Source organism: Pleuronectes platessa, chromosome 11, assembly GCF_947347685.1.
Source record: "Pleuronectes platessa chromosome 11, fPlePla1.1, whole genome shotgun sequence".
Taxonomy (NCBI): Eukaryota; Metazoa; Chordata; class Actinopteri; order Pleuronectiformes; family Pleuronectidae; genus Pleuronectes; species Pleuronectes platessa.
In genome coordinates this window covers 17,943,097-17,958,071 of record NC_070636.1, presented here as the reverse complement: position 1 = coordinate 17,958,071, position 14,975 = coordinate 17,943,097, and the positions used below count along the sequence as shown (strand labels likewise).

The 14,975-nt window shown below is 41.2% G+C and overlaps 1 protein-coding gene across 1 annotated transcript in view; it reads left to right on the top strand.

The window, feature by feature from the left end:
- The window catches only part of eipr1 (EARP complex and GARP complex interacting protein 1), a 53,860-nt gene extending 39,574 nt beyond the window's left edge, over window positions 1-14,286 (top strand). Inside the window, exons 7-9 of the mRNA XM_053434369.1 lie at window positions 6,706-6,873; window positions 10,446-10,613; window positions 13,859-14,286. Of these exons, the coding sequence (XP_053290344.1) occupies window positions 6,706-6,873; window positions 10,446-10,613; window positions 13,859-14,033 (511 nt within the window). The 3' untranslated portion in view covers window positions 14,034-14,286. The remainder of the gene's footprint in view (window positions 1-6,705; window positions 6,874-10,445; window positions 10,614-13,858) is intronic.
- Window positions 14,287-14,975: the final 689 nt, after the last annotated feature.

Genomic DNA, 14,975 nt, shown 5'->3' with positions numbered 1-14,975 from the left:
GAGTTTGACCTTTTGAACTCTGCTACTGTCAAATCAATCATCTGTAACCTTTTCATGTGCTCCCACTCCCAACTCCCCCTCAGTAGACATGAACCAGACATTATACTGTAACTCCCATAATGGTATATTCATGACCTTATGCAGACCTCGAAATTAAAGAATAAAAATGAACATCTCAAGATTTATGCTTGCAACCCCACCACCCCTCTTGCTGACTCTTACTGGGAGCCTTTTGTTCTCACGCTGCACATATTCAATATAATTATGATAATAATGGAGGCAGAAATAGTCACAGGAAAATTGTTGTATATTTTTGGAAAAGTTTCAGATGGAGTTAGACTTAATCGATATTGTCTTTTTTTTTAAAATAATTTTACTGTTCTAAAAGAAAACTGCTGCTCAAAGATTGAATCAGATGTGCTTAGCTGGATAGCTAAGTGAGCTATGGGGACCATATTATAAATAATAAAAAAATGTAACCATAAATTTCACAGAAGGTTCATGCGACACGGGTGTTTTCACAAGAATGGGTGGCAATTAATTCTATACTTAGCACACCTACCAAAGCACATTTACTCACCATGGACGCCACAACGCCTTATAAAGGAGGGAGTAAGCCTCTTGATATGTGGTTTCTTTCCTTCTTCTTTACGTCGTTCACGTTTTAGAAGTGTCCTCACCCTCCACCCCACTCGCTCGCGGTCACCACTAGGTTAGGTAATAATGAGTGGGATTAATGGAGGTGACATGTTTATATAATTGAAACCAGGACAATCCTGTACAAACCAGGACATCAGTTCACTGTAAATTCAGCTGATGTCACTTATATGCATTGGTTGCAAAGTAATGCCTTGGCTAAGTTTTTAATGTTTCCAGCTGACTCGTTACGTAAAATCTCTCTTCCTTCCTTCCTTCCTTCCTTCCTTCCTTCCTTCCTTCCTTCCTTCCTTCAGAATCAGAATCAGAATCAGAAAGTATTTATTGCCAAGTACGTTCACACCTACCAGGAATTTGCTCTGGTAATTGGGTCATACAATGAACATAGAAACATAAAAACACAATAAATACAACACACATAAGAAAAGCAATGAAAAAAAACAGTATGTATTTACTGACTATTTACTTCTTATTTACTCACTTTTTCTAATATTTATACAGTAACATTTATTTAGACATAAACATATCTAAATGAAAATATATTAAAGTTAAAAGATATAAAAAGTAAAGTAAAAAGTGAAATGCAAAACAGTGAACAGTGTCAAATTGCAATATGCAATGCAATGCAGTATAATATAATGTGTTATATTCCTTCCTTCCTTCCTTCCTTCCTTCCTTCCTTCCTTCCTTCCTTCCTTCCTTCCTTCCTTCCTTCCTTCCTTCACTTCTTCCGTCTACCTGCCTCTCTCCCTCACATCTTTCTTTCCCTGCCAGCTCCATCTCAAAGCCAGGCTTTAATTTTGATCAGCGATGAAATGATTGCTCTCCTCTTTCGATTTTTCTTTTCTCCCCCTCTCTCCCCACAGCAGTTGTCATAGAAACAGAGACATGTGTGTGTGTGTTAGAGAGAGACGGAGAGAGAGAGAGATTTTTTGTGTGCGTGTGACTGTGAGCGTCTGTGCTCCAGTCGATCCCCTCAGCAGGGAGATTTATCACCCAGTCTAAGCCAGGAAGGGGGGGGGGGGGGGGGGGGTGTGTGTGTGTGTGTGTGTGTGTGTGATAGAGAGATGGTCAAATGTGTACCGCCTTTGTATCTTCCCTCTTACACACCTCTGGCTTCTTCTGTATTTGCACATTAAACAGTATTTTAGGGATTGTGTTTTCCTGTTTTATGTTATTATATGTGTGAGCCTAACAGTGTGTGTAATAGGTCCCCTGTCCCCTCATCAACCTCCCATCACACACACACTCACACACTCAGCAAAGCTGGCTGGATGACTTTAGATGGAGTGCGCCTGGTGGCTTAGGTCGGCCACAGCTCTAATCCTCCGCACTCATACAAACACAAACACACACATACAAAAAGTCCCAGGTCTCTCCACTATTAGCCCTGTGCCGAGGGAGTGTGAGAGTTGAGTGTGTGTTGAGTGTGTGCGTGCGTGCATTTGAGGAGGGGATTGCACAGAGACACCATAGAGGGAATGAGCGAAACTAACCCAATTTCCTGCTCCATTTCCTTTTTCACGCGGCGGCCGCGTCCCTTTCCACGGCAGGCCGGCTTGAACACCAGCCACTCTGCAGCCTGGGGTCATGCCTTTTACCTCAGAGTCACACTCAGGAGAGGGAGGGAGGGCTGTAAATAAATCATGGGCACCAGCTCAAAATTAGACAGAAACTAAGAGTATGAATTGAATTTCACCAAAAGTTCTGAGTTGATTAGAACACTGTTGGTTGATAAATGCTTGTTTCAAATCACGAGTGATTTACCTTCTTTAAATGCAAGGCCCATAAATGCTATAAATAAGTTAATATTCCATAATGAAAGAGTGAAGATTCAACTTATTGTCAATTCACCAGCTGTCCAGGGCAGAATGAGATGTGTTTCCCATGTGACAGTTTAAACAATGAAAGAACAAAACAAAACAATCCTTGCATTCACATGTCAGTTTAAAGGGTCCAGTGCAGGTTTAAAGTCTGTGAATTTAAGACTGACCTGCAAAGAAAAGACCAGCAGAGTCAGGTTGAGCAGCAGTCTTATTGACATTTGTCATTGCGTGTGAAAATGTATCTGAATAAAATATGTTAGAAGGGTGGGAAATATGGACAAAGTCTTTCATCATAGGTATATGAAATTAATTCTGCAAATTCTATATATCGTTTATTTACATAAGTAGAACTTTTAATGATATACTCTTAATTGAGAATATATGTGTTAAACGTTAAGGTTGAAGTTTTGTGGAAATGTGTTCAGTAGCTTTCGTTTAATCCTGCTGATAAACAGACGGTATGGAAACATAACAGACAGGGATGCCTTGTTCCATTCATTCCTACAGAAAAAGACAAATCAAGGTACTTCATCAAATTGATGTAGTGAAAATCCTGTTAAATCCTGTTCAATAAAGCCATATTACAGCCAGCACTGTCCGCAGTGGCTTGAAACAAGAAATGTTGAAGTGATTACCAGCAGTGTTGGGGTTTGATAACAGAATCTGAATCTGGCATCTAATCCACTTATCAGCTCCGAATCCTTTCTCAAATCCATATGGGTTCAGGTTTCAACAATTGTAACTAAAGTTAAGAATAGTGGGAGTGTTGTTTCAGAACTTAGTGATCAATTAATGACATTATATGTATGGCATATACCTGAGAAATGTGGCTCCCAGAACTAGGGTAATGGATTATTTACATAATTATCCATTGCAGTTTAGTTTATTAGTGACAAGCTATCAATTGTTGAACCACAGAAATAGGAACAGGCTGAGTTATTTTAACATGCGTTGCTCAAGCATGACAAAACTCATAAGTGATTGTCAGGTGAACACAGACTGGCTTGAATTAATCATGACATTAACATTAATATGTCACATCCAGGGACTGGATCCGTAACAGAAGCAGCTAAAAAGAGCAATAGTTTTTATTTTTCTGTTTAATTGTTATTAGGGAAAAAAACATCAATCTCTGACAGCTTTTCACTGTCTCACTGAATTACTCCCCACGAAAACAATGAAAATATTGAAATCTTCCAGTCCTAAAATGTTTAAGAACGTGACAGCATTTTTAAACCATCCATACCAGAATTTGAAGGCTTCTCTCCTGATTCATACCACATCCGTCCGCCAATGTTTGTGGTAATCCAGTCGTTTTTGCGTTATCTTTCTTAGAAACAAATCAACGGATAGGGAACATAACCTCCTTCGCCGAGGTAATAAGTCTTGATTCAGAAATCAATCCAGCTGGAACTAGAAATCATCAAACGTAAAAACAAATACCCAAAGATTTGATAAATGTTTCTTTCCTTTGATTCCTGAACTGTCACGAGAGATAGCAGCAAGAGCAACACTTTGTCCTCTGATTATTTAAGGTTGTTCTTATTTTTCAGCTTTGTGCTGCTCCTGCACTGTCCTACATATCAGTGACAACAGTGTCTATCAATGCCACTTTAAAAACAATCTTACTTTATGTCTGTACATTATACTGCCTGTCTTTTCTCCAGTGAGGATGCACTACATATTCAACACATGATTACTGTATATATTATGCAACTGGGACACAGCTTGTGTTTGCAAATCTTGACACATCCGGAGATAGCAGGTTGAAAAGTGATCAATGTTTGTGTGTGTGCATGGTAATAAGTATACACCATATATCTATTTATGTACACTCATTTGTACTGAATAAGTTATTTGCAACGTGCCTGTCAGCTCACTCTGTGCTTCTTGAAAAATGTGTGTTTTCATCGGAGGCTCAAACTGTTGTGTGACGTTTTCTGTCGCGCTCCATATGCCATCACGGATGCCACGGTCTGGTGGTGGCAAATGCACGTACAGGCACACACTCTCAGAGTCACACACAGTCCCTGAGTTGTCTTGACCTAATTGAAGCCCAGCGGTCTGCCCCAGGTCATTCTCTTATACCTCCCCTATTTTAATGAGATTTTTAATTAGCATGTTAATTGCCTAACGTGATCAGCAGGGTGACTAGCTCGCTGGCTAGCTGCTGTTGGCATCCAGCTGGGCAATAACTCTGTGGCTTTCCACTCCGCTGAACAAAACTGTGCCAAACTAAGCCGTGCTAGGCCGGTCTGGAGAGGAAATGAGGAAAAACAAAGTAGTTATTTGACACAGTCTCATGTTGCATTAATGGCAAAGGCAGAGCTCTAGATCCTGTTAATTACCAGTTTATTCAAATGGGATTCGATTCCGTGAATCCCAGCTGATTGACTTATGTCTTATTTATAAAACAGTGTCAGGAGGCTACAAAGACAGCTAGCCAATATTAGTAACACAGCCATTAACATATATATACACCTGTACACCTAGTGACACTATTACACACACGCACATTGTGTAAAAGGGCTGCTTGTGCACAAATAGGATTTTGCATAACATGTGTGTTCTGCTTTCTCCTTCCTATGTCGTGAGAACAATCTCTTCCCGGGTTTCTTGGTGAAATTTGCATGTTCGCCCACCTTTTATTAAATTGTTTTATTATCACCAAATACCAAACTGACTTTTCAGCGAATCGTTCGCTTACTTGTGACGAACGTCTCTGCTTCAGCAGGGTGTGTCTCTCTGGCTGAAGACTCCAGGCAGGCAGGTTGCTTAGTGACAGAAAAAACGATCAATCATTTTATTCGGACTGATGAAGTGACTGGTTTTCTTTATTAGATACATTCCCTTTTCTTTCTTTTTTTCGTGATTTGTTTTGTTTTTACCGGTTCAAATTACCACCCCTACCTTTTTATCAAACAATTAAAGTTACACAGTAGATTGACATCTTCAGTGAAGTGGTCAGTTTTTTTACAAAGCCAGTCATAATCATATCAGTTTTGAGAATGAATGAATCAACCTTTCTATGGGGACAATTTATTTTTGTGATTATCCCAAATATCCCTTTGCAACTTGGTCACACAAGCAAATATCATTGGACAATGATCACTTTAATAATTTATCTATTGTGTTTTTCATGTACTCATCCAGTTTGAGAGGATTTTTTTTATTTCATTTTTATATAACAGCCTTTAACTTGCTGGATAGTTTCTTCAGCAGTTAGAAATTGTGTCTGTCTTTCCTTGCGGTGCTGGGAAGGAGGCATGCAGTGGGATGATCAGAGCTTTTTTCGCTTAAAATATCAGCCAGCTGTTTATGGAAATGATGTTGATAAGAGCAGATTTTACTAAAAGATGTTGCAATGCTCCACAGAGCGGAGGGAAAGTGCAGAGTTGGATGATCAATCTCTTTGGCTTTGTTTCGCATATGAGCAGCATTTTCCATACTTCACTATCTTTATTATCTCTATGTTACCATACTGTAATTGTCAGGGGGAAATGTAGCTCAGGGCCACTTGAAATAACTTAAACCTCATTGTGTAGGGCAGCTGACAAAGAAACGCTGTACTTCACAGTAAAAGGGAAGTTAAGTTGTTCAAAATAAAAATGAACGTCGCAGTGCATTTAGAAACATCTAAGTTTTGAGGAAGGAGGCAAGAAGATGAGAATAAATTGTTTATTTTAACGGTGTAGACGTTTAATAGAGAATATAAGGTGACTCAAGGAGAATGTATAGGAGTAGGAACTGAAAGGAAGTGGAGGAGGAGACCAGAAAGATGGAGACACAATGCACAGAGCGTCTTTCATCCTCTGTCACTCTGTTAACCTCACTCTGGAAGGAACTCAAGGTTGTGTGGTTATGAGACTTACCTTTATAATTTACCACCACCGGTGATCGCTGCTTTATTGAGCCTGGCCTTCACTGACAGACACCGATACAGAGGAGGCTTTGATTTAGCCTGGGAATGTTCTTCCTTGTGTGGACGCTGTGAATCATTTTCTCATATATCCTTTTGTTGTTCTGTCCTATGTCTCCCTCCCCTCTTTCTCCTTCTCTCTCTTCCAATGCCTCTCTTTTATCATCTCTCTCCCCGGCTACTCCCACTCACTCTTATCCCTCCATCCTAATTCCTTTCCTTACCTGTACTTCTCATCCCCCCCCCCCCCCCCTTCCGTTTAATCACCTCAATCTTCCCCTCCCTCCTCTCTCTCCTTTCCAGTCAGATCTACTGTATCGAGAACGCTCATGGCCAGCTGGTGCGTGACCTGGACTTCAACCCCAACCGACAGTACTACCTGGCTAGCTGCGGAGACGACTGCAAGGTCAAGTTCTGGGATGTCCGCAATGTCCAGGAGCCTGTCAAGACCCTGGAGGAGCACTCCCACTGGTCGGTGAATTGTGAAGGGAGGGGTAACGGGGTTGGCCTGGGAGGGGGGAGTCATCAATCTTGAATCACAGGACATGCGAAAAGATTTGATATAGGATGTAGCATTCATTGTCCAAATATTTCCATGGGACCTTTACGTTGGCACGGTTGTAAAGAAATACATCCACTAGAGGGCAGCACAGAAGTTTGGTGACGGTGAAGGCGGTGGTGACAACGATCCTCTTAAGAAAGAGGCAAAAGCGGCTATTCCTCCCTGTGCCTGTAGTTTCTTACAAACTCTGCAAAATCTCTACTCAAAAAGTTGTCTGACTTGAAATGTTAGTTACACTCCCCCCCCCCACGATTTCTGGTGATACTGCTCCAGTTCGTCTGTTACGTCCTTATCACAAAGCTTTCAGAAAGAACAATACTCACTTTAAGTTATCTAACAGAATACCTCATGAAGTTGAACTCTCAATGAGCAACTTGCTACTTCTGTTCACATGCTAATGTTGTTTACGTTTGACAATGGTGTTTACCATCATGAAATAGCCTTTGAGAATGATGCAGTTGCTGCTATTATTGATTTATTGTTATCAACTATCTAATTGATTTGTGTGATTAGCATTGTCAGTTTCATCCATCCACTTCTTTCTAACATAAATGTCTGAATTTAGCTTTAAGGGCCTGTTCTACTATTCTCTTCTATGAAAGTCAAGACATTGTTCTTTTTGCACTGTTCTGATATCCAACATATCTCTCACTCATAACTCACTGCGACGTCCACATTGGTCTAGAACATGTGCTTGTGTTCAATACTAATTACACTTAAACCATACTTTGAGAACTGCTCAAAGTTTTCCTAAGTTTATAAAATGTCTGTTAAAGCAGGTTCTTAATGTCTGGTGCACACATTTTAAAATACACTAAATAGCCAAAGCTGTATGGACAGCTCTGTCTGGGTCTGGATTTTAATTCCAGTGAGGAGACATTTTAATGCTCCACATAGTCCAGCAAACTGACCGTGCCAAGCTTTGGGCTCAGTTTTCATGTCGGCTTATTTTCAAATGCAAGTGAAATTCTCTCTCCGTCCGTCACTCCCTGACCCAGCGAGTCATCTGCAGCTATGCAGGTCATGTGCTGCAAGTAGATAAGCAATGCCCACTGGCAAGTAGAAAGAGTGACGGCATAGCCAATGTGTTGCATTAGCTTGGTGCTGTAGCAGCAAGACATAAAATACATTACTCTTAAAATACCTATTGATTCTGGGAAGGCTTGTTATATGTGCATCTTACATTAAGAAATAACAATACTCAATCTTTTGAGAAACAATATCCAGGGTCAATTGAACAATCCACGACTTTCACAGAAAATAACTTTCCTTTTAATATCAGAAGAACTAGTCCACATGAAAACAGTTCACAGTGTGTTTTGTGGTATTAAGTCATTTTAAAAATCTCAACTCTACTGTTTTCGAGGGAGGTGGCAAACTTGATGGCAGACGCCACAAAAGGAAACCAACTCAATCAAATATATCCAAATGGCCAGTTATGATAAGCGAGGATGTATCTTATATTAGAGGTGATGGATGTCATAGATTCTTTCAAAGAGTCGCTCTGATTTGGCGCCTCGAGCACAAAACTTTTATCCCATCTCACTTTTAATGTTGGGAAGCTCAAGTGTGAACTTTTATTGGGAAAATTATTAGAGGCTGTAACATTTTATCCGAAACCTTTATTGTTGTATAGGGTATAAGTTGACAAGAAATATTGCCAAGCCATTCATCTCTTTGACTATTTTAAGGTGTAAAAAAATGTATTTGCATAATGAACAAAACGCCTCTCACTTAGCATTAGAGGATAATTCAGGCACATTTAGGAGAACGCACTGGCACTAATGATAAACTTGACGACTCTGTTGACTTCGCTGTTGATTGCTTTCTAGTTTTATTAATGGCTTTATCTCCTAACTAATGAAATGCCCTAACTACTGCTGCAATAAAAAGTAGTAATACAGCAATTACTAATTAAATAGGGAGCTCCTGGTTTTGTCAGCGAGGATCGAATCAGTACGGCCCAGTCGAGCTCTGAGTTGTCCTCTGTGCAGCTTCAGGCGGTGCTAAGAGCTGACGGTGGTGTACTGCAGGAGCATGTTTCCATGGAAGACACACACACACACACACACACACACACACACACACACTTTCTCTCTCTTCTGTGTGAGCTGAATAGACGATCAGTGTGTCTGCGAGCCAAACTGGGCTGCTGCTGCAGCACACCAATCCTCACCTGATAAAGGCAACACACACACACACAGACACACACAGACACACACACTCACACACTAGAGCGAGTGTTATCTCCAAAGGAAAGATAGACTTGGCAAACATATCCATAACCGTAGATAGCTGCAGATATCAGATAGGAAGTGTGTGTGTGTGTGTGTGTGTGTGTGTGTGTGTGTGTGTGTGTGTGTGTGTGTGTGTGTGTGTGTGTGTGTGTGTGTGTGTGTGTGTGTGTGTGTGTGTGTGTGTGTGTGTGTGTGTGTGTGTCTTTTCAAGCACTCTCTTTATCTCTTTGTGAGTCTATGTGCATTTTTGTGTATTCAAGCATTTCTATAGTGCTCCTGCATTGTGTCTGTGTGTATTTGTCCTGTTTGTGCACTTATCTTTAATATGATACATATACATGTGTGTGTGGGTGTTACCCTGAGTGTGTTTGTGTATCTGTGTGTGTGATTATTGTGCGTGTTCATTTTTTTCCAGAGCACAGCCAGGATATGGCCTCAGGGCTGCTGGGGGTATTAGGGACTATTTTTTAGCAGGGAAGCGGATTAGAGGAGCACAGGGAACGGCGTGGCCAAGGCTGATTTTCTGTCAACAGCCACGGTTATCCCTCAATCCCTCCCTGTGAGGGAAGTGGGACCGCACTCTGAGCTGTGCCCGGGGCTCACAGAGAGAGAGAAAGAGAAAGAGGCATTGACAAGCACCAGGAGAGAGAGTGAAAGAGGATGAAAACAGGCAAGTGAGAGAGACAGTGTTGACAGTTTCAGAAATAGAAAAAAAAGCGGACAAAATGGAGTGAGAAATGGAGGAAAGGTGAGAAACAATTGGATCGAGAAAGTGAAACTGAGCAACCGGCAAATAAAACCAGGATCAGGGACTTTATGATAATGATCGTCAACTCATGTGAACTAAGCCCATACACTGACTCCAAGGTACCAAATCCCTATTACTGGCATCTGAATACACACCACGATAGGCATATTTCGCTGTGAATCCCACTGTGAGAATGCTGCATTTTCTGCATGATTTGTGTGGGCACGAGTGTGTGAAAGAGAGATAGACACATGCGGTTTCTCTGCACGCCTGCGTGTGCGTGTCAGCATGTGAGGTCTGCCTTTAAGCACACAGTCAACATACACTGAACATGAATGTCTATCACACGCTCACTTTAGTATTATTTGGAACAATGGGCTCTACGTGCATGGCAGCCAGCTCCACGCCTGAATATATTAATGTACCCCACATTGTGTCCTCCGCACATTGTTTAAAATTCTGAATGCGCGTCTGTAAATGTGTTTCTCCATCCCAGGGTGTGGAGCGTCCGCTACAACCACAGCCATGACCAGCTGGTGTTGACAGCCAGCAGTGACAGCCGCCTCATCCTCTCCAATATGGTGTCCATCTCCTCAGAGCCGTTCGGACACTTGGTGGACGACGAGGAGCTGAGCGAGGGGGAGGAAAACCACCAGGACGACAAGTAAGAGAACTTTACAGCGCTCTTAAAATCAGCAGTAATCGCTTTAATTATCTGCGGTATGATGGAAGATATAACAAAGGGGCTTTTATAAAAAGTGGTTATTAGAGCTTGGATTTTTATTGTTGTGCCTCAGTTATGATACAAAATCTAAATAACGATTGAGTAGAGTTTAAATATGTAATATACATTACAATTCTTCATTAAAATGTATAAAAATTACTACATCTATGAATTGAAAACATTATTATCCCATTTAGAGTCAAATAGACAAGAAAGCAGAGGATGCTTTGGGGCATGAATACCATGTGATTGACAGCTAGACACGTCCATTTGGGTGCAGTGTCCTCAAACCCTGTCAGGCTCCTCTCCTGCTCCTCCAAATATGGATACTTCAGGTTTCAAAAACCAAGATGGTGCAGGACAAACTGTTAAACTCAAGGTTTCCAAACTGCAGTTTACAAAACAGACTAAATGGCCAACACAACTCTGCATAACGCAACAACAGCAGCACTTATTGCAGCCCCCGAAATGGTTGTGCAGCCGGAGCTTAAATACAGTTTCAACTGAAAAGTGAACATTATGGGAAGTGGGGATTTATCACAGTACTCTTGTATAATACTGCATAAGTTTGAGCTTTGTGTACCTAAAAGAAAATCAGTGTAAATTTAAACTGAGTGGCACAGCGCCACTGCCAGTCATTAATGTTTATAACCACGTATAAACCTTCCCTCACAGCCCCTCTTTTTAAACAGGGCTGTGATTTTATTCTTCTTTTTTAAAGGCTCATCTATGAATAACCTCAGTCGTCTTTTATTGTATGTGTCAAATTCTTTTGTTCCTATTGAATTCTATATTATAATTCAGATTTGGAATCGTATCGGTGTGTTAAAGACATTTATATTTCATATCTTTCCTAATGAGATTACATTTTTTTAATTACTCTACTCTTGTACATTTCTGGAGTTTGAGAAGGAGCCTGATGAAGCAAACTGAGACACTTGAGTGTGTATAAAAACACACTGCACATATCCAACCATGCATTTGCTTTTGGTCCTCTTGACATTAAAGCCGACTCCCTGAACCTGCACGTCCACATGCTGTGGCACTCAGACCGATAGAAGCAGAGAGGTAACACATTATAAATGCGTTACTGTCAAAATACTTCAGGAGCTTTTCTCTATAGCGATTAGAGTTGATTTTAAAATTGCAGGGATCTCATGTGTAATGGTTACCGTTCAGTGCTTTCCAAAATCTGTCACTGTCCTCCGTCCATTATATGGTCCCATTCCCCCTCTCATCCATAACTACCAGCTCTTACCACGCAATGACCGACTCCCATCCGCAATTATCATCTCTTCTTCCTAATCACCAACACTCCGCTTTATCTTCAACCCATCCACTACAGTCATTGACCCCTCTTGTATGTACGTGTCCACTCCACAGCACCTGAGCGCTACGTACAGATGTCTTCCACTGCCTGGACCGACTCACTTTTAACATTCAACAATTCAGACAGTTTTGAGGATGATGACTTTTTTTTCAAGGTTTGCAAGTTGAAGCAAAACTAAGATTCTTTACGTTTTTAGTGCTTGTTCATTGTACACATTGTGTATTCATGGGGTTAAAAGGCCTTTTCCAAAAACATATTCCCTTTTCAGATCATTTTAGCCTGGTCTTATGCCAAGTTCAGACTAAACCACTTTCAAAGTCGTGGCTGCGCAGTTCAACTACATGACTTGCTGTCTCGTGATCGGGAGTCTTGCAGTGGTAGTGAGACAATTGACTGGTAAAAGGGGGTCACACACTACACGATGTTTCACCAGGAGAACCCCCCGACAAGAATCTCTGTTCTCCAAACCACAGCTGTTTTAAGACATGAACTCCGGACAATGTCAGCAGAATTGACTTTTCTCCCACACACCGGCGTCCGCCCTTATTACCAAAGGTTGTTTTGATATCTTGGTCTTTATCTTCTATTCCAACGACACCACTTTGTCATCCTTTTTTTTTCTCATTTTTGCGCCCGCTATTCTTGCATATTAGAACTGCGTCAACATGGTAACTACATTGAATCCTGCGGAGAATCTCCTGCTACGCTCTCACGTCGTCCAGGAACATTTCCTGTGTCGTCTTTATGTGTGAAAGGCCAACTCCTGAAAATATCTGGACTCAATTTTCCAGACATTTTTCTGAGTTCATGTCTGAGAACAGCTTGTGACTTTGACAGTGGCCTGTGGCAAATAGCAGAACTGCCACAGTTACTCTGATAACCACTTCTTACAGCCGTCTCAGAACGCACAACTGTCCACGATATAAACTCTAAAAACTTCACATTCCTTCTTAATCCTTGCTTCCTTCACGTAAACCGTCCTGTTCGGTTCTTCCCCAATGTGTCTATGTGAACTCAGACTCGGATCGTTTTTATTTTAGGCTGTAGCCCCGAGGGAGCCGCTTCTATCCCCGTGAAATAATTAATGTGTAAAATAAATCAAAATATGTACGTCACTGTTTTCCTCCAGGACTGCTTACCACAGTGGGTTTCGGAGAAATTTGGGATGGCAATAATGCCGGATAATAATTCTGAAATTGTATTTATTGTCACATTGTTGTAGCAGCGGGAGAAGAGTCCCAGCACTGGGAGGCTGCTGTTTGGGTTGTGAATTCAGGGAGAAACAGTGAATAAAACAAGCAAACATTCTCCAGGCCTCAGCAGGCGATGGTGTGTTTGGGCTGACCACGACACAAAGGAGACAAACTGTGCGTGTGCATGTGCCCGTGAGATAATCACACAATCCACATTCCATATCTATGAATACGTGTTCAAATAAACAAACCATTAAAGGTACCTTGTGGTAGTACTGGGGACTGAAGGGTCATCGCCCTCGCTGGTTCCCGCTGTTCCACTGATTGACAGTCGGTGGGGATGATGCACAAAGGTACGTCCCAGTACACCTTCAAAACCAGTGAAGATACTAAAGATTATATCGACCAATTACAGTTTCACAATATTCCCACTCAAATAATAGGAATACAATATATTCAACACATAAAAACATTTTATTTAAACTTCTGGCACATTTTTTTAAATTTTCTGAAACGAGGAAAGAAGGCTCGTTGGACGCGACCCTCAGTGGAGTCTCATTGGCAGAACTTCCATTTCAACGTCTCTACGTACAGATCTGCAACATGTGATCAATTCCTCTTCTCACCTCTTTGTGTGGTTTTTGTGTCTCCGTGTGAACCAGGAGTAAGGAGCCCTTAAAGGACAGCGTGGTGTCCACCTACGAGGAGCACGAGGACAGCGTGTACGCGGCCGAGTGGTCGTCGGCCGACCCCTGGCTCTTTGCCTCGCTCAGCTACGACGGGCGCCTCGTCATCAACAGGGTCCCGCGGGCCCTCAAGTACCGCATCCTGCTATGAGGGGGGGGGGGGGGGGGGATTGCTGATGTGAATTTGTACATAAGGAGTGTGGAAGAAGAGGGGACAACACAACTGTGCACATCCTTAACAGCCGTCTTTACACATTCCTTAGTAACATGGCAGAGTGAGCTGTCCCTGCAGTTTGAGGCAAAGACCGTGTGTGATGTAAATATACTGTAGTACATGTATTTAATTGACCTCTGTAAACAAAACATCTGTTCTGAATATCAAGATTAAAATCTGAAAAAGACTGTTTAAGTTGACATTGTGTGATTTTTGTATATGTTACATTTAACCTCATAGGGACACTTTTAAGATAGTTGTTTACCTTTTATAGACATTAGACTGCACAGTACATCAACACAAATAGTCAGATTTCAACAGAGGCCGCCCACCATTAGGACAGAACATCACATGCAACATAAAACAATATTCCATAAAGACCACTGTGTTAAATAATAATTAGCATTTACTTGTTGATTACTAACAGCATGTGTCCTCATTTGAACTGTCAGCACCGGTGTCAACATGTGTTCTGCTGAAGCAAGTGTTAATTCAATTTGTTAATTTTGCTCCTGTCAGAGCTGCAGCTTTCTAAATGATAAAATCGTGGCATTTAAAGACACAATATTTGAGTAAAGCCACATAATGAGATTTTAGAACTAATCAAATCTCAATCACAGTGACATGATCTCACATTTTTCTTCATACTCTAGGATCATTCTGTTTATCTCTATTTAACACATTTGAACTTTCATGAACACTGCGTTGAGCTTTGCAGTGAAACTCCTTTTCAATTCCCCAGAGGTCAAGGTGTCTTCAAACGTCTGAAACCCAAACATTCTTAATACAAAATCAGAAAACCCTACATTTGAGAAGCATGAACCAGAGAATGCTTCTAATTCACTGTTAACAATAAATCAGTTATTAACATTTTCTTCA